Source organism: Tarenaya hassleriana, unplaced genomic scaffold (assembly GCF_000463585.1).
Source record: "Tarenaya hassleriana unplaced genomic scaffold, ASM46358v1 Cleome30, whole genome shotgun sequence".
Lineage (NCBI taxonomy): Eukaryota > Viridiplantae > Streptophyta > Magnoliopsida > Brassicales > Cleomaceae > Tarenaya > Tarenaya hassleriana.
Window position 1 is genome coordinate 607,390 of NW_010966178.1, and position 16,734 is coordinate 624,123.

At 39.8% G+C, this 16,734-nt stretch overlaps 3 protein-coding genes across 6 annotated transcripts in view; 2 read left to right on the forward strand and 1 right to left on the reverse strand.

Moving 5' to 3' along the window:
- The first annotated feature begins 1,387 nt into the window (after nucleotides 1-1,387).
- LOC104820310 (transcription factor bHLH147) lies at nucleotides 1,388-3,304 on the forward strand. Its single transcript, XM_010550701.2, has 4 exons — nucleotides 1,388-1,653; nucleotides 1,853-2,128; nucleotides 2,179-2,664; nucleotides 3,105-3,304. The coding sequence occupies exons 2-4, from the start codon at nucleotides 1,885-1,887 to the stop codon at nucleotides 3,176-3,178; spliced, it is 804 nt and encodes a 267-aa protein (XP_010549003.1). The 5' UTR covers nucleotides 1,388-1,653; nucleotides 1,853-1,884; the 3' UTR covers nucleotides 3,179-3,304.
- A 2,680-nt stretch (nucleotides 3,305-5,984) lies between these two features.
- LOC104820312 (peroxidase 40) lies at nucleotides 5,985-8,035 on the forward strand. Of its 2 annotated transcripts, XM_019203308.1 has the most exons (4): nucleotides 5,985-6,529; nucleotides 6,614-6,805; nucleotides 6,914-7,079; nucleotides 7,184-8,035. In XM_019203308.1, the coding sequence occupies exons 1-4, from the start codon at nucleotides 6,254-6,256 to the stop codon at nucleotides 7,588-7,590; spliced, it is 1,041 nt and encodes a 346-aa protein (XP_019058853.1). In that variant the 5' UTR covers nucleotides 5,985-6,253; the 3' UTR covers nucleotides 7,591-8,035. The 2 variants fall into 2 exon arrangements, with proteins under 2 accessions (XP_019058853.1, XP_010549007.1); XM_010550705.1 differs by having other exon boundaries at nucleotides 5,985-6,805.
- LOC104820311 (flowering time control protein FCA-like) overlaps nucleotides 7,826-16,734 on the reverse strand; it is a 9,773-nt gene continuing 864 nt past the window's right edge. Inside the window, exons 2-23 of one of the 3 annotated variants that reach the window (XM_019203307.1) lie at nucleotides 16,378-16,710; nucleotides 15,750-15,820; nucleotides 15,553-15,631; nucleotides 13,725-13,807; nucleotides 13,594-13,645; nucleotides 13,339-13,406; nucleotides 12,896-12,962; nucleotides 12,683-12,762; nucleotides 12,514-12,578; nucleotides 11,627-11,686; nucleotides 11,378-11,543; nucleotides 10,969-11,052; nucleotides 10,393-10,878; nucleotides 10,032-10,211; nucleotides 9,753-9,950; nucleotides 9,620-9,652; nucleotides 9,345-9,377; nucleotides 9,067-9,099; nucleotides 8,890-8,922; nucleotides 8,496-8,561; nucleotides 8,325-8,370; nucleotides 7,826-8,172 (exon numbers count right to left, since the gene is read on the reverse strand). In XM_019203307.1, coding sequence (XP_019058852.1) covers nucleotides 8,165-8,172; nucleotides 8,325-8,370; nucleotides 8,496-8,561; nucleotides 8,890-8,922; nucleotides 9,067-9,099; nucleotides 9,345-9,377; nucleotides 9,620-9,652; nucleotides 9,753-9,950; nucleotides 10,032-10,211; nucleotides 10,393-10,878; nucleotides 10,969-11,052; nucleotides 11,378-11,543; nucleotides 11,627-11,686; nucleotides 12,514-12,578; nucleotides 12,683-12,762; nucleotides 12,896-12,962; nucleotides 13,339-13,406; nucleotides 13,594-13,645; nucleotides 13,725-13,807; nucleotides 15,553-15,631; nucleotides 15,750-15,820; nucleotides 16,378-16,710 — 2,324 coding nt within the window. In that variant the 3' untranslated portion in view covers nucleotides 7,826-8,164. Of the gene's footprint in view, nucleotides 8,173-8,324; nucleotides 8,371-8,495; nucleotides 8,562-8,889; nucleotides 8,923-9,066; nucleotides 9,100-9,344; nucleotides 9,378-9,619; nucleotides 9,653-9,752; nucleotides 9,951-10,031; nucleotides 10,212-10,392; nucleotides 10,879-10,968; nucleotides 11,053-11,377; nucleotides 11,544-11,626; nucleotides 11,687-12,513; nucleotides 12,579-12,682; nucleotides 12,763-12,895; nucleotides 12,963-13,338; nucleotides 13,407-13,593; nucleotides 13,646-13,724; nucleotides 13,808-15,552; nucleotides 15,632-15,749; nucleotides 15,821-16,377; nucleotides 16,727-16,734 lie in introns of all 3 variants that reach the window. The other 2 variants (XM_010550702.2, XM_010550704.2) reach the window with 2 other exon arrangements.

Genomic DNA, 16,734 nt, shown 5'->3' on the forward strand with positions numbered 1-16,734 from the left:
CATACATAAATATAAATATATATATATATATGTATATGTAAATGTTTTTTTGGTTATAAAAGAAATGCAGAAAGCATTTAAACGTGTTCCCAGAGGAAACAATGGGGCTTAGGAGAGGTCAGGTAACAAGGACCGTATTGGGTGATGATGTAATGCGGGGAGAGCATACCATGTATATGAGCCGCCAGATACCCGATATCGGCCGAGTGGGAGCGTTTGGATCCCCAGGAGAAGCTGCAGCGGCCGACGCTCGTGCTCCAATCCGACCAGTACCTCGTAAGGGGGAACTCCCACGCCTTTCCATACCCGATCTTCTTGACGCCAAGATCTCCCCCTTTTCCCTTGCAATGCACCGTCATCGTCTTCCCTCTCTCCGCCTCGTTTATCAGCGTCACGGTGCTCGTCTTGCTGAACAGATCTGACCAGAACCCCCCCTCCGTTCCATGCAGCATTATCATCATCATCATCATCACCACCACCGCCACTCTATACCCTTTTCTCTCCCCCATTTTCCTCTGGGCATTAGAAAGAAGAAAAAACTTCCCCACGCAGGCACGTTGTGTTATATGTGGAAATGTTTCCAAACTTATTTTTACCCCCCTCCCCCCAAATTTAATGCTTAATTAGGTTAACTTCAACATATATATGTTACTGTTGCATTCAATAATATCTCCTTCTTCTTCTTCTTCTTCCTCATCATCATCACCATTGCGTAAGTTATCATCTCTGCTTCATGTGCATGATATTATTTGCTTCAACATATAGATAACTCTTTCTATTTCTACCCAAATTTGGATAGTCGCTTCGATTTCGAATTTCAAATTTGGAGAGGGGGTGTATATTCCAAATCATATAGTTGTTTCTCCCGAAATTAGTTTGGACCTTGGTCTAAGAAATTCGATTACCAAAAAAAAAACTTTCTTTATCTTACAAAAAAAAAAGAGAGAAGATGCAATTTATATGAGTGAAATTCGGGAAATTAGGCTTTTGTATTCGGTGGGGCAGCGAAATAATAAAACGGGCCTTAATTATAAAAAAAGCCTATCAAAGCATTTCCTAGTTAGGCCCAGCCCAATTAATGTTTTCGAAAATTATTATCCTGTTTATATTTATTTGTCTACTACTCTCTCTCTTCCGTTTCAAAATATTTATTGTTTTAAATTGTTTCACTTTTAAAGAAATTGATCAAAAATCATATATACCCTTATTTGATGATAAAAACAATGTAATCATTAATAATGTATTGGAATTTGGTAGGGATAAAATTGGAAATTATTATAAAAAAATATCTTAAAAATATAAAACTACAAATATTTTGAAACATAGAAAATAATCTAAAACTATAAATATTTTGAAACGGGAAGAAGTATTATTATTTTCTTAGGAATACAAAATGTACACATGGCATATGATAACGAAGTAGCATCGTATTGATAATGGTAAATATATAAGAAAAATAAAATATATGATAATGCGGTGGTGAGGTGAGTGCATAGCATATGAAGCATATGATGATGGATGACGATGTTGGCATATAAAAAAAAGTGATTCCCTTGCAAAAAAAAAAAGGATTCTTCTACTGACACCTCACCTTCCTTCCCCGTCCCGTTCCGTTCTCCGTCTCTCTCCTCTATCTCCTTCCATCTCCAATCGGTAAGTTAACCTTAATCCTCTCTTAATCGTCCCCGTTTATCCTTCTCTAATCTCGTTTTCTCTGTTTCTTCGTTTCGGATTCGTCTCTGTATATCCTGGAATCGGATCGAACAGTTCGAATTTGACGGATTCCGATCTGTTTTTGTTAATCTGATTTCATTTGATCGAATTGTTCGGAATCGTACGGGTGATATCTCAGGGTCTTTACAGAGAGGATAAGGAAAAGAGAATATGGCGTCTTCCTTGTCTCCGATATCAGATCTGCTTATTCAGCCGCCGTCAAGCTCACGTTCCGATCGCGCTCGGCGGAAGCGGAAGAAGAAACAACCGCCGTTGCAAACTCCGCCGCCGCCGCCGCCGGGGGCATCGTTTCAGAGATGGAGATCGGAGAAGCAACAGCAGATCTATTCGACGAAGCTCGTCCAGGCTCTGAGGGAGCTCCGGATTAGTCAGTCTCCGGAATCTTCGACGCCTCGCGGCGGGCGAGCCGTTCGGGAAGTCGCCGATAGGGCCCTGGCGGGAAAGGCGAGACGCCTCGCGGCGGTCGAGCCGTTCGGGAAGTCGCCGATAGGGCCCTGGCGGTAACGGCGAGGGGCAGAATGCTGTGGAGCCGAGCTTTGTTGGCGAGCAGATCTGTGAAGCTCAAGTTCAGAAAGCGTAAGCGGCCGAGAATTTCGAATCTCGGGACGGCGCCGGTAACCGGCAGTTGCCAGTCAAGGAAGCAGAGAGCGACGGTTCTGAGGCTGAAGGGGAAAAAGAGTATACCGGCTGTGCAGAGGAAGGTAAAGGTGCTTAGCCGGTTAGTTCCGGGTTGCCGGAAACAGCCGTTGCCGGTGGTTCTGGAGGAAACCACAGATTACATAGCGGCGATGCAGATGCAGATTCGCGCCATGACGGCCATACTCGATGCCGTCGGTTCAAGCTCGGCACCGCTGCAGACTTCGCCTTCACCGCCGCCCCCACCACCACTACCACCGCCAGCTCATGACGGGGAACAAGCACATATGATCGGTTAGTGGTCCAACTGTCACTTTCCTTGGTTCCTTTTTTTTTTTCCAAATTAAAAAAAGTCTCGTTCTCTTGTATTTCTGCTATTTGAATATTATGATTCAACCTCCCCCTAATCACCCTTCATGTATATCCTTTCTTGAACCCCTAATATGAACCCAAAAAAAAAAAAAGAGAGAGAATGAACAGGGCAAGTATTTTTCTGTAATCTGAATAAAAGTTTTTTTTTTCCCGTGTTATTCCATCTCTTCTTCATAAGGCAATACAGCAAAGTAGCAACTAACCACATTAACTTCTCTTCCAATTAAAGATAAACATAGATGCGTTCTAATAACGTATTTGGTCACAGGAGCATGCCGTGTTTTCTTTTACAGCCGAAGTTGAAATTAATGTGTTTTTGTCGTTTTTGTTACGGCATTGTAACAACGAGGAAATATGTGTAGGTAAGAACGGTGGGTGGACATACAAGATTTTGTCTTTTAATAGTTCAGTTATTTGTGAGCACAAACCCTTTTAGATTTTGTGAAGTGTGTTACTTGTTGGTATGTTCAGCCACTGTATCCAAAAACCCCATTGATTGTTCTAAGGAATTGTAAAATATGATACACACATTTCGTCTTGAGTTCCAACATATACACAGACACCTGCCTGCCTATACAGAGAATCTTTCTCACTTTTATTTTTCATGGCCAATGTCTTTGAAAAAGAAGACCGATACATACATACATACATACATAATTAGGTAATAAAACAGTGGCATTGGTCATGAAAAGAAGAGTCTTTTAATAATGCTTTCATTCATTGTGTTCTGACACATGTTGTGTGGATCTGTGTCCATCCACTCGAATTTTTTTTATTGTTTCCCATTTAATTGAACATGCACATGGATATGCATTGCCCTCCGAACAAAAGTTTAGACAATGAAATCTTTGGACTGATAGCGTTGTTTGTTGAGCAGCTGCTGCTGCCACTGCTCTATGCATGCATGGTATGTATGTATGTATGTATGTATGTATGTATGTATGCATGCATGCATGCATGTAAACGTAATAGACAGGCAATGGTGTTGCCATCAAAACCAAACATCCCATCTCTATCACACGTTGGCATGTCCCGTTGGTCCACACGCGTGTGCTTTGTGTTATCAACTCCCACAATTAATACATTTCATTTCGCTCTCTTTAATTTTATCCAAAATGATGTCCCCCAAATGTTATCTATACATCATAAACATGAAAAACTTTGGATTGAGCTTCAATAAAAATGCTTAGATGTGGTAAATATCATTTGCATTGAAATATGTGGGTTTGTTCATGGGAAATAATGCTGTTACTGGTTTACATTAATTATATCGATCATATGATTTTTATTGCTATTTTTTTTCTCTAACAAAAGGATTTGGGTAATAAACAAATAAAAGGAGGACTTTGTCTAAAGCTATATAAAGCCCACGTGGGTAGGCCCCGGGAGACAGTCTCTTTATCAAAAAGGCATATAAATAGTAATTTTGTAACCATTGTGTAGAGAATGTGTCTCTAAGATCTTTTGTTCTTTACTAAAATATATATTTTAAAAATGGAATGGTAAATAAAATTTAATATATAATAAAAGGCACATTTCTAATGAAATTTATGCCTCTATATATGTATTAAACTTCAGTCATAGCACCAATGATATGTTTGTTGTGTAATAATATAATTGGTGTTTGCCTATTTCACTAGTACTATCTAACCTATAAGCCTATTGGATTAGTGGATTTCTTTCTTCAGCACTAACATTCCACTTTTTCGTTTTTTTAAGGCCTTACTTTAGCATTGATTGTGTAAATATAATATTGAAAGAGATAGAACACGTCATCTAAGATGGGCCTAAAGCTAGAATGGGTTTGAGGCCTCATCTAATACCAAGAGGCCCATATTATATCAATTTCAAGGGCTTTGGTATGGACTCTGTGGTTGCAGATTTGGTTTGTTTGGGGCCGTCTGTAGCATTTGTATATACCCACATGCATAATTGATTAATCATCCAACGACTAATTTTTTTTGGATAACCGGGTTTTTTGGACCGAGGTATAGACTAATTCCGGGGCCGGGAGCCAACCATGTGATTTGAATTATGCGCTCTCTCCCTAACCTGGGGTTCGAACTCGAGACGGGACAGACGTTTTGCGCCCCATTTCACCGGTTAAACTACCTAGATTGGGTCATCCAACAACTAATTAATTAGATAGACCATTCATTTGGAAATATATAGCTATTATATCGTATTACATACATTTGTTTTCTGTGCATTCTATGCTTAAATGCATGTAAGTAGATATAAACTCGTGTACTTGTGTCATAAAAAGGAATAGTTAAAAATGACTTGGATTTTAAGCAATTTTGTAAAATGACACTTTTTCTGTTCTTTTTTGCTAAAAAATTAAACTAATATAACCCTTTTTACCAAAATGTCTAAAAACATTTATTGTTTGATTAATTTTAAACTAAAAATACATTCATTTTAAAATTTTCGCTAATTGTAATTATAATATTTTGGTTATATAATTTATTTTTATGCTAAAAATTGAGGCTCATCTGCATTGTACTAACCCAAGTGGTACTGCAAAATTGAGCTTTGTGGGCCGTATCGGGGGTTTAAAGCCCATAAGGGCTGGCCGAGTCACATATGATTTGGAACACCATCAAACCACACGCGCATGTGTTGCGGCAACTGAGGCGCGTGGACTTTCATTCCATGGCATCCCATCAGCATTTTCCTGAACTCATTTTCCCCTTGGTTTTCTCTCCTCACCGATTTCGACTGCTACATATATACATATATACATATATACATGTAACACTATACGTATATATGTGTATATAGAACCTAATTTTTTTTAAATCAATATATATATATACACACACATGGCGGGATCGTAAAGGAATTACTAAACCCAAAGAGGACCACACGAAAACAGATTGACCAAGTCTCATCGAGGACTATGTCATGCCTTTAACAAATATGGTATCCATGCACATTCAGATTCATTCGCCATACTTCTTCACATACTTCGTAGAGGAAGCAATGACCGTACACGGAGAGCGAATATACTTCGTAGATTCCATTCGCCATACTTGTTCAGCATCGTCTTAATGTCGTCATTCTGTGGGTAGCACCATTCGTACGTACCTCTTCTATTAATGAGAGGCGAACCAATCGATTCAGAATTGTAGACCAAATAAAACCATTATTGTTGCTTAATGAATTACAAAATATATAAATAAATAAATGAAGAGTTTCATTGTATAACTTTTGAAGCAAGAAAAAAAAAGGGGGGAAGAATGAGTTCATATTGTTTGGAGAAGATCAACAAAATATAACGACGCAAGCAGAGACCATTTCCACCTTTTGAATTCTTCCTTTCTAACCTACTTTTACAGTACAACTGCAGTAATACACGGTGCACATATACGTAGACAACACATGTATATATATACACAACACATGCTTACACACTAACTGCGCTGTAACTCTATCGTTGGTACCAACTTGCACAACTCCAAATCGAATAAATTAAGAAACCAAAAAAAAAAAAAACTCGGATAAACCCATGAAACCGTTTGAGTTGTTCGTTGTAGTGACAATGGTGGCGGCTGTTGCAATGTCGGGAGCCACCACAAGTCCACTGAGATTCAACAAAACATGTGAAGATGGTGGTTTAGACGTCCATATAGGTTTCAATATGGTTCTTGAGTTTGGTTTGTATCGTCGTAGCTGCCCTGAAGCCGAATCTATCGTATACGCGTGGGTGGAAGACGCTGTCTCTCGTGATTTGAGAATGGCAGCTTCTCTTCTCCGCCTCCATTTCCACGACTGCTTTGTCAATGCGAGTTTCTCTTTGCTTCTCCTACTTTCTCCTTTTAATTTCCACCAAAAGATTGGAACCAATTTTAGGGTGTCAGTGGTGCAGGGATGTGATGCATCGGTGCTGTTGGATGACAATGAAGGATTCGAGGGAGAAAAAACGGCGCCACCGAATCTCAACTCTCTAAGGGGTTTCGAAGTCATTGACACAATCAAGTCGGAGATTGAGTCCGTCTGTCCGGAGACTGTATCTTGCGCCGACATTCTTGCAATGGCCGCCCGTGATTCTGTCATTCTGGTAAGTTGGGTTTCGTGTGTGTATATATATATATATCCTAACACGTAATAATCTATCAAGTTGAGTAAATTTTTTTTAATACGAAACCGATGGTTGAGTTGAATGAAGAGAGGAGGGCCGAGTTGGGAAGTCGAGCTTGGAAGAAAGGATGCAAAAACAGCGAGCAAAACAGCAGCAGCAAGCAGCCTACCATCGCCCAATTCAACAGCACCAATTCTCATCTCCATGTTCCAAAAGCTCGGCCTATCTCCTTCCGACATGGTTGCTCTTTCCGGTCTGTATTCCCCATCGCTCTTTATAGAAAGGTCAAAACCCATTTGTGTTTTTGTGAGATTCGAATAACTTACCTTTTTTTGGTAAAAAAAAAACACAAACAAGGTGCCCATACACTGGGAAAGGCACGTTGCTCTTCATTTGCGGCAAGGCTACAGCCAACAGCAGCAGCAAGCCAAGGAGACAACCTCGAGTTCCTGGAGTCTCTCCAGCAGATATGCTCGAGTGTTGATCCAGCAGCGGCGATCACCCATCTGGATTTGGCCACTCCTTCCACTTTCGACAACCGTTACTTCATCAACCTCCTCTCCGGTGAGGGGCTTCTTCCTTCTGACCAAGCACTTGTGGCTCAAGACCCTCAAACCAGGTCGATTGTCGAAACCTATGCAGAAGATCAGTCTGTGTTCTTCCAAGATTTCAAGAATGCTATGGTCAAAATGGGAGCTTTATCCGGAACTGACAACAACGATGGTGAGATTAGGAGGGATTGTAGGACTGTTAACAGCTTCTAAGAGATATTAGGCCACAAAGAGATGATTTTAAGGAGAAAAAAAGCAGGCTAATGTTATAAATATTTGGCATATATGAAGAAAAAAAAAACATGTCTGGACTTCAGACATGCATGTCAAAGAAAAACATAGGGCTCCACCAGAAAACCCATTTACTATGATATATATCTTAGAACCAAAGAGCATACAAGTACATGCACATATATTTAAAATCACAAGCTAAAAGATGGAAGGAAAAAACACAAGACTCTTAGAGAGAGCTAGCATTATTTGACCAAGATGTACACAAATATGATATATGAGGGAGGGAAGAAATCTTATGTAAAGCCGGCTTAACTACTCTTACTGACAACAGAGGTCAAACTGAATATGTTACAACTCTCACACAGACTAATCGCTCCTAACTCAACATTTTCCTTTCATTTTGGAATATAGTTGATGGGGGGAAGAAATTCTAAGGGACTAAATACTGCAAAGATAGAGTTGGAACGGTAGACGGATTCACTCATACCTGGGCCGTTGAACCTAAATCAAGAGCTCTACTTCAACAGTTTCTAAAAGATTTCGCTCCTCTGTTTCATGTACCTGCGCAGAAAATTTTTCATTCAAATTTTGAAAATTGGATCATAGTTATCCTTATTATTTTAAAAAAGAAACTAAAGCCACAGAAATATGCTAAGTTTTTTTTATGGAACAACTCAGAAACCAAAGACAGAATGTGAGAGGGTAATCTGAACCTGATGCTTTATTTTTCCACATAAATTCCTGAGTAGACTGATAGCCCTGCACAAGACCAGATAGTTATGTTTTTAAAAGGATCAAATGTAGGTCCATAAATTGTACAATACAAAAAGAAGATTTATAAACTGTCAGGATTCATATCAATTGAACATAAATCATATAGATACTTGTTGGATGTGTGCTGGATTCTTGACTGAAGCATCTCCCACTGGTATCTGTGTTCGACCATATTCCTGGATAACCCGTGTACGTAATAAGATAAGCAATACACTTGCAGATCTCTACGGCCTTTTTTTGTAAGACACGTGAACACATGAAATCTCATGTCAGAGAGGCATATATGTTGGTAGATCAAACACATGAACTGCATGAGATGATCCACGGATTGTTGTCATGTCACTTAGCTTTCTTAACATAAAAAGTCGGCAGATTTACGGATTCATAAAATATACATGCATCAGTGTCTGTCTTTATCTACTACGGTTTACATACCATCAGCTGAAAAAACAAGTAGAATCAATAGATGCGATGAGAGATGCATACACAAAATAATATCAATACCTGAGCATTTTGGCCAACCCCTGACACCAGATACTGCATTCCCAGATGGAGACAATATAAGATACTCTAGTTAGAGATGATATGCATAACATTTTATTTCTTTACATAATGCCGGCAAAACTATGCCCCATTAAGCACACATAGATTAGTGATGAATCGCCTTAATCTACAACATACCTGGGCATTTTGACTAACTCTTGAGACAGGATACTGCAATTCCAAAGGAAAATAAGACAACCAAATTAGAAATGATACACACAAAATTTTCAGGTTACAGACAACACGGATAGAAGCTGTGTTGCTTTTAAAACATATGCAAAAGTACGCCTAATCCAATTCATTTCACGTTCATTCCTGTAAATCCTTAATATAATATCTAACATCCAAGAAGTCCAAGTAGTAACTAAGAATCAAAACACACAGCAAGACATGAGTACGCAGAATACGATATATACCTGTGCCGTTTGCCCCACCCCAGATGATTGATTCTGCATTTCAAATGAAAAAAAGTGTTAGAGTTGAAGATAACAAGCGCAATGTTACTTTTCTATCTAAAACATTGGAAAAAAAAGTGGTGCAAAAAAAAAATCGGATATTTGCGTCAATTAGTAAACATGCATCGATAAAAGTCCTTAATCAACCACATTCTGTCAGATAAAGACCCAAATAGTAACTCGAGAATCAAAACATGCAGTGATAGACCAGTACACAAAATATTGTAGATATATACCTGAGCATGTTGACCAACCCCTGGCGTTGGATACTGCAATTCCAAAGTCAAAGGAGAAAATCAAGTTAAGAGGTGGTGTCCAAAATTACTTGAACCTTTACCCCACAGGTAAACACACAAATGGGAGACCAACCGATGAGGAATACAAGGATTGCTGTGACTGCTGATGGTCGTGATATTGTGTTTGAAGCTGGTGAACCTGTTGTGGTTGCTGTGTCACCTGCTGGGAATGCAGAATCTGCCGATGTAATTGGGTTTGTATCTGCTGTACAGGTTGTTTCTGCTGTTGATGCTGCTGTTCAAACTGAACCACTTCCTCTGGTTTTTCCCACTGGAAAAGTCGAGACAAATATTATAACACATCTCGAGGAATGAAAACTCAGAGAGAATAGATGAAGAGGAAATAAGTTACCCTGCTTTCATGCGTTACACCGTTGAAATAGTACTTGAATCCATCAGGCGATGTATGCTCCGTCCAGTTACATCTGACAGTTGCTACAGACTGACTTATTGTAGATGCAGCTGAAGGCACATCGCCAACTGGTGTAAATCCAGCAGTGCTTCCAACCGTCTGTATCCCGATTCCAGGCCACTAATAGCAAAACAGCCATACACATTTGAGAAAATAAGCACATATTGCAGAAACACATCTCGAGTTATGAACTATGAGATGTCTTTCCCAAAATAATATGAGAAATTGAGATCAAGATCCATAGAAAACTGAGCGTTTGAACTCAAACCAAGAGATACTAAGTAAATAAATTTTTCTGCACCTGCTGTTTACCAGCTTGGTTATTCTGCGGCACTGATGAACTTTGGTTAGGTTGCTGCATGGACTGCAACTGCTGCTGCAGTTGAGAAAAAGCTTGCTGAGAGGACTGGAAGGTTGCTTGTAGAGTCTGTGTTTGCTGTGACAACAGCTGAGCTAACTGAGAAGGAGGCTGCTGCATTTGCTGCAGCTGTTGCTGCTGATCATGAGCAGGCAATTGATCAGTTGCAGAGGAGACGAAAGTTGGTCGTAGGTTGACGTTCAAAGGTGCTTGAGGCGCAGTTGCAGGAGAGATACTTTGCTGAGGTAGTGGGTGAGAAGAAGGTAAATGGCTGCCGTAACCATATGGGTTCTGTGGAGCTGCCGTCTGAGTTAAGGAAACCTGAGCACCAGGCACCCTTGACTGGAGTTGAAGAGAACGGGGAATATCCTGTGGGGATTGAACCGACTTCTGCAGAGGTGATACATGCTGGCTATTAGCAGAAAATTGCTGTTTTGTAGGAACAGACAAATACCAACACAATCATGACAGATATAAGATTTGTGAGATAAGGAAGTGAAAGATAGAGCCCTCAAATACCTGTTGCATTGTGGCAGAAGACGAAGCTGTCGGGATGGGAAGAGGATTAAGAGGAGGGACACCATAGCCACCCGAGGGCCCACCCTAACGTTATCGGATGGCATCAAAACTATCAGAACTTTTAATTATAAACAGGTTGTACAAAGGGACATAGAAAAAGAAATTCCATAATCAGAAAATATATAGAAATCAACAAATAGCAATAACATGGCATAAACCGGTAAATCAACAGCATCATATCAAGGCATGATTTCTAACATCACATGAAAGACATAAAAGACTAAATGGGGATGAGGGTCCCCAAGCTCCTCTTCACGAGCCCACATGCCTGTGAGCATGGCAGACAAACTACCCACTCGTGTGAATGCATTAGACAAACGAAGATAGATGATCGTTAAGATGTTCTCACCACATTTGAAGGCAATGTTCCTTGACCGCCAGGCCTGGAAATAAAGTCAATCCCAAGCCCACGAACCCCATAATTAGGAGGTGGACCTATGTTCGGTGAGCTCATTGGACGCCAAGGATTTGTTTGGACTCCGTCTCCAATGGGCTCTCCAGAGTTCGACAAGGGCCTATAAAATAATGACAAGTAAACCGAATTCAAAAAGTAGAATATAACTTTACTGAACCAAGCTATTATTTTCCATTAAGTTACCTTGATATCGGATTTTGAAATCGAGGCCCTGAACCAGGTCCGCCGGCAGGTACAGTGTCTCTGAAAACATAAACTAGTTTAGAAAAACATAAAATGCATTGTTTCAGAAATTCAATTCAATTGTGTTGAAGAAGACAGAGATGATGTTGGAATAGACAATGCAGATGGCCACGCTACCGACACGGACAGCCACAGCCACGAAGACAATCACGGATATACAAGATACAGCCACGGACATGCAAGACAGACACACAACACACAGACACAATTATGTTCAGCAACACCTGACTTGTGTTGCTCAACATCTCATGTGCTCATGTGAATTGATTAGACCTGAATCTACAAGAAATCTGCACAATTGAGTTATTCAAATCAAGGGCAAGAATGAAGGCTCAAATCAAGAATCTACACATAAACAGCAAACAATAATAAGCGAAGGAAATCACGACAATCAGCTCAAGACATGCCTTATTCTGCTCCAAAGATTACAATCAGCAGATGCACTTCCCATTTTACTCTCTTAGCCGTTTGAATTCATTGTATAATCTGATATTTTCCTTATCTCTTTGCAAAGTATCCGTTGCAAATATTTCCAGTAACTCTTGTGCAGAAAACATACAAGAAAATATAGCAAGGGACTGAGTTTCCCATTGGCTTATTTTTCAATTCCCCATTCTAGTCTAATCCGTTTGTCATCTTCTTTACAACATCCTCGGCACTTAAGTGCAGAAATTTACAGACGAACCCACTTCTCCAGACAATCATTTAGGAACTGTTTCTTTACAACTAGAATAGTTCTCCTACATGTACAGACAGGAGAAACAAATAGCACATACAGGCATGGTGGTAAGAATATGAAAATGAATTAGTAGTCTCCAGGGTGATACCTTGATTCGCCAGGTCTAGGTCGCTTTGGATCAGCAAACCGGACAGTCAATGGCTGAGTGCACCCCTGTCAAAAGATTTGAGAAAAGTGAACAAAAGAAAAAAAAATACTTAATGGCGACAAAGGGAGATAAAAAGTGAAAAGAGATATTCAGTGTGAGCGAGACTTACTCTCATAGTATAAACTCCATTAAGACCATGGATGGCTGCCATTGCCGTTTCTTTGTTTGAATATTTTACAAATCCACATCCTAAATAAGCAAAAGACAAACACATTTGACACAAACGAAAACTGGGTTGGCATATTATACAAATCTAGAACTATCGACAACGCCATCACTGATGCAGGATTATCATAGAAACATTAGGAATTAAACCACATACCGCGACTCTGTCTATATTCATCTCGCATAAGATAAACATCTTCCACACGGCCAAATTGTGAAAAGATCTGGAAAAGCATAAACGGTGGCAAAGATCACCAAATATTTCCATGACAGATAACTTAACAACAAGGCAACTACCCACATCGTTTTATCAATTTTAGTTTTAAGAAATACAAACAATGCATGCAAACAGTATAATCCATTTAAAAGAAGAGATAAACAAATAAGTTTCATAAGCAGATATTCGCAGGTACAGAGGACACTATTATATCAACAAATGACCTAAGGGCCCAAAAAAAATTGTAAAAATAACATGGACAACATCAGTATCGGATCAATACTGCACAACAGTAAAATCTACTCAAATTTTCTCTGTTCTACTAATCAGGCATTAATTGTGAAATTCTACCAGGGAATCTAACGGTGGGATATGAGACATACCTCCTCAACTTCCTTTTCAGATGCTTGTTTGTTCAGCGATCCAACAAACAACTTAAACTCCAGTGCACCTATCACAAGCATGAGGAAAAGTCAGAAATGAGGAGAAAAAAGAGAATAAACAAGATCAATATTTTTACGAACAAGATAGGTTATGCAAAATTGCAATTCTAGCAGTTTGAATTTACGCAAAATATATACAATCCCGTGTACACCACAGAATTCGACCTACAATAAGTTACATGTTTCAAAGATTACCTAGGCGTTCTCTTTCGCCGTCAGCATACCGAACTTGAATAGGGCCGACTCCCTGAGAATGAACAACTTATAGCAAGTGAAATTATCTGCGATTGTCAATTTCTAGAAAGAGAAGCACCAGCGACAATTACCCCAGGAAGAGTGATCTGATTGTGCAATGCTCTAATGGCTCTATCGGCATCTTCAACGGTTGCATATTTTACAAAACAACAGCCTGCATTAAAGAGTATTTACTTGAACTGTATGTTAAAGTTCGCAATTCCCCTCTATCAACATCAAGTAGTACCAAAACGCAGTCAAAGTTGGCATTAAAATTTACAAACCAAACACCCACGATCTGGCAAAAACAGCATTGCACTAAACACACAAGTTCAGAAGAAAGATTAAAAATCCAGACACGCCTCAGTCTCCTTTCTAGACCAATGAAGTAATGCTGTTGCCAGACATGATAGTGTAATACATCCGAGTGGAGTATATGAAAAGGCAACAAGCTAGACCAACTGACCAAGTCCTTTCAGAGATAGGAATGAATTAACACAAAGAGCAGGAACCATAATGAAAACAGAAAGATGACATCTGCATCATAAAATCCAGAGGCACCACAAATGCAGTTGCGGATCTTTGACAGACACATTACAGTGAAAATTGGAGACGAGCAAATAATCTGTCATTCCATGTCAAGCCCAGAAATCCTACAGCATTTAGGTCACACACTACTATGTACACCGGCAAACAGGATGCCAACAAAAACTAGTTACCCGTAAAGTGGTAAAAGTTGCAAAAACATAAACAATCAGGTATCTACAATTTGATAATTCTTAACACCAATGGACAAACAATTGAAGCACAGATCCCTAACGCAGTGTAAAGGACACAGAGCATCAAACCTTCAAGGTATAGCCACCCATTGGGGACTAAATCAAGCATAAGAAACCACAAGGGCTTGTAGATACCTATCATCTATCATCAGACATCTATATCATAAATTATGAAATATGGATTATCGCTGTCTGCAACTCAGATTCACAATGGAAAACACATTCAGAAAACTAAGAACCACTCAACTCATTCATTCATTCATTCATTCACTCATTCATTCATTCATTCATTCATTCATTCATCATTCTGTTTTTGGGGAGAGGTAGTATTGTACATCACAAACCCATCTAATCAAAAGGAACAAAAGATCATACACCAAAAACAGATCACAGGTCATCAATGAGAAAGGAAGAAGATAAGATCTTGACATGACATCGTAGCTTCTCAAGTCATCCGGAAAAGCAAAAGAAAGACACACATTCATGCCACGTCAGGCCATCCAAGAGAATCCCAGAAATTCCATCAACAGCCGATAAAGACAACACATCCAAACTTGGACGTATATAGTGTAAAAAAGGTGAGTGTCTAACATCCACCACGATACATTGATTCTTAAAAGGCCAAATGTAAAAATAAAAAATAAAAAAAAAAAAAAACAAGGGAGAGTGAGTCAAACACAACATCTCAATTCATTCAAGGAAGAGAAAGAAAAAGACAATCCACTGGGACCAAGATGGCGAGGAAATCATCGATGCTTTGTAAACCAAAACCCACAGGTATAACGTAACGTCCAACAATTGTTCATACTGTATGTACATTAACTCCAACTCTCAATCACACTGGAACAATATGAGCTACAGCTATCAGAGACCCCTAGGATTGCTACAAGTAGAAAAAACCCACTACCCGAAATTTCCATGAACTCCTTTTTAGCAAGCTACAAGGCAGCCTTCTTGTTTGAAAGGACTGAATACAAACAAGATGCCTGCAAGCATAACCAACAAGCCGGAAACTTGTTGCAAACAAACGGAGGCCAACAATGAAACTAAGGTTGCTTCTCATCAGCAACTTTTCAGGAGACCTGAAATTCAAACAAGTACAAATGAAAACTATTCCCTGGCAAAATAAAAACATACATACCTTGCTGTTGTCCAGTTCTCTTGTCCTTGATCAAAGCTACCTCAAGAACATTTCCATGTCGCTCAAAAAAAGGGCGAATCTGGAGTCAGAAACACAGAAATTAGGAAAACTCTAAAATCTCAACATGACATGGGTTAAGAAAAAACATGGCAGCAACACTAAAATAAAAAGAACATATAAATTCCATCTTGACTCACGTCTTCTTCTCTAGCTGTCCTTGGTACGGAACCAACAAAAAGCTTGATGAAACTGCCGTGATCAGAAAGGTCTGCAAAGAAATAATAAGCAAAGGGAGACAATCAAACATTAGAATGAGAAGCATCACCCGTAAAAACATCACATGTGAAAAATGAGAACATCACAATCAAGGCTCCAACAACTACCACATGGAACACATTTAAGTTGTCTTGAAATGTTGACATATTTGCCTAGAACAAAGCAGAAACAACAAACCATTCTGACGGCTGAAGGAACCCCAATCACTATATCAAAGATCACAATCAAGATTCAAGGCACAAACAACTACCACATGGAACACATTTAAGTTACCCCAAAATTTTCACATATTTGCGTATAACAAAGAAGAACAATAAACCATTATCACAGCTGAAGGAACTCCTTCCTTACTCACAATCAAGGCTCAAACAACTGCCACATGGAATGCCTTCAATAACTAAGTTAAAAACGCATTTAAGTTACCCTAAAAACACTGTTATGATAGCCTAAGCCTACACCAATTCAGAAACAAGAAAAGGACTCATAGATCAAAGAATTTTACGAATAGCTGTTCCACCAACTGAAGATAAAATCAACACAGAGGCTTACCAGTTCCGGGAGAACTGCCATGCTCGGTGAAAGGGAACCCTCTTTTCTGACCAGACAGAGGCTGTTGCACCACCGGCGGTGGTGTTGGTCTCAGAGGATACTCAGACTCGAACCCTCTACTACCACTGTTCGTTGACTGAAATCCCATCTCTACGCCACCGTATCCTCCTCCGCCTGGATCCCTAGTCGCCGAAAACCCTCCGGATCCGGCCGGCCGAAATCCTCCACGGCCGCTGCCGCCGCCGCCGTCAGAACCAACCATCGGCCTAGATCTTACATCTCCTCCAACGCCACCACTTGGGTCCATCGGCCGAAAATCCCCACCCCTGCCGCCGCCATTACCGGCGGGGCTCCTTT

What these genes read in the sequence shown, in the direction of transcription:
- LOC104820312 (XM_010550705.1), top strand. Translation starts at nt 6,254, where the DNA reads ATGAAACCGTTTGAGTTGTTCGTTGTAGTGACAATGGTGGCGGCTGTT. An exon ending in CCCGTGATTCTGTCATTCTG is followed by an intron (nt 6,806 to 6,913) that starts GTAAGTTGGGTT and finishes AGTTGAATGAAG; the next exon opens with AGAGGAGGGCCGAGTTGGGA. An exon ending in CGACATGGTTGCTCTTTCCG is followed by an intron (nt 7,080 to 7,183) that starts GTCTGTATTCCC and finishes AACACAAACAAG; the next exon opens with GTGCCCATACACTGGGAAAG.
- LOC104820310 (XM_010550701.2), top strand. Translation starts at nt 1,885, where the DNA reads ATGGCGTCTTCCTTGTCTCCGATATCAGATCTGCTTATTCAGCCGCCG. An exon ending in TCCGGAATCTTCGACGCCTC is followed by an intron (nt 2,129 to 2,178) that starts GCGGCGGGCGAG and finishes CTGGCGGGAAAG; the next exon opens with GCGAGACGCCTCGCGGCGGT. An exon ending in GGAACAAGCACATATGATCG is followed by an intron (nt 2,665 to 3,104) that starts GTTAGTGGTCCA and finishes AAATATGTGTAG; the next exon opens with GTAAGAACGGTGGGTGGACA.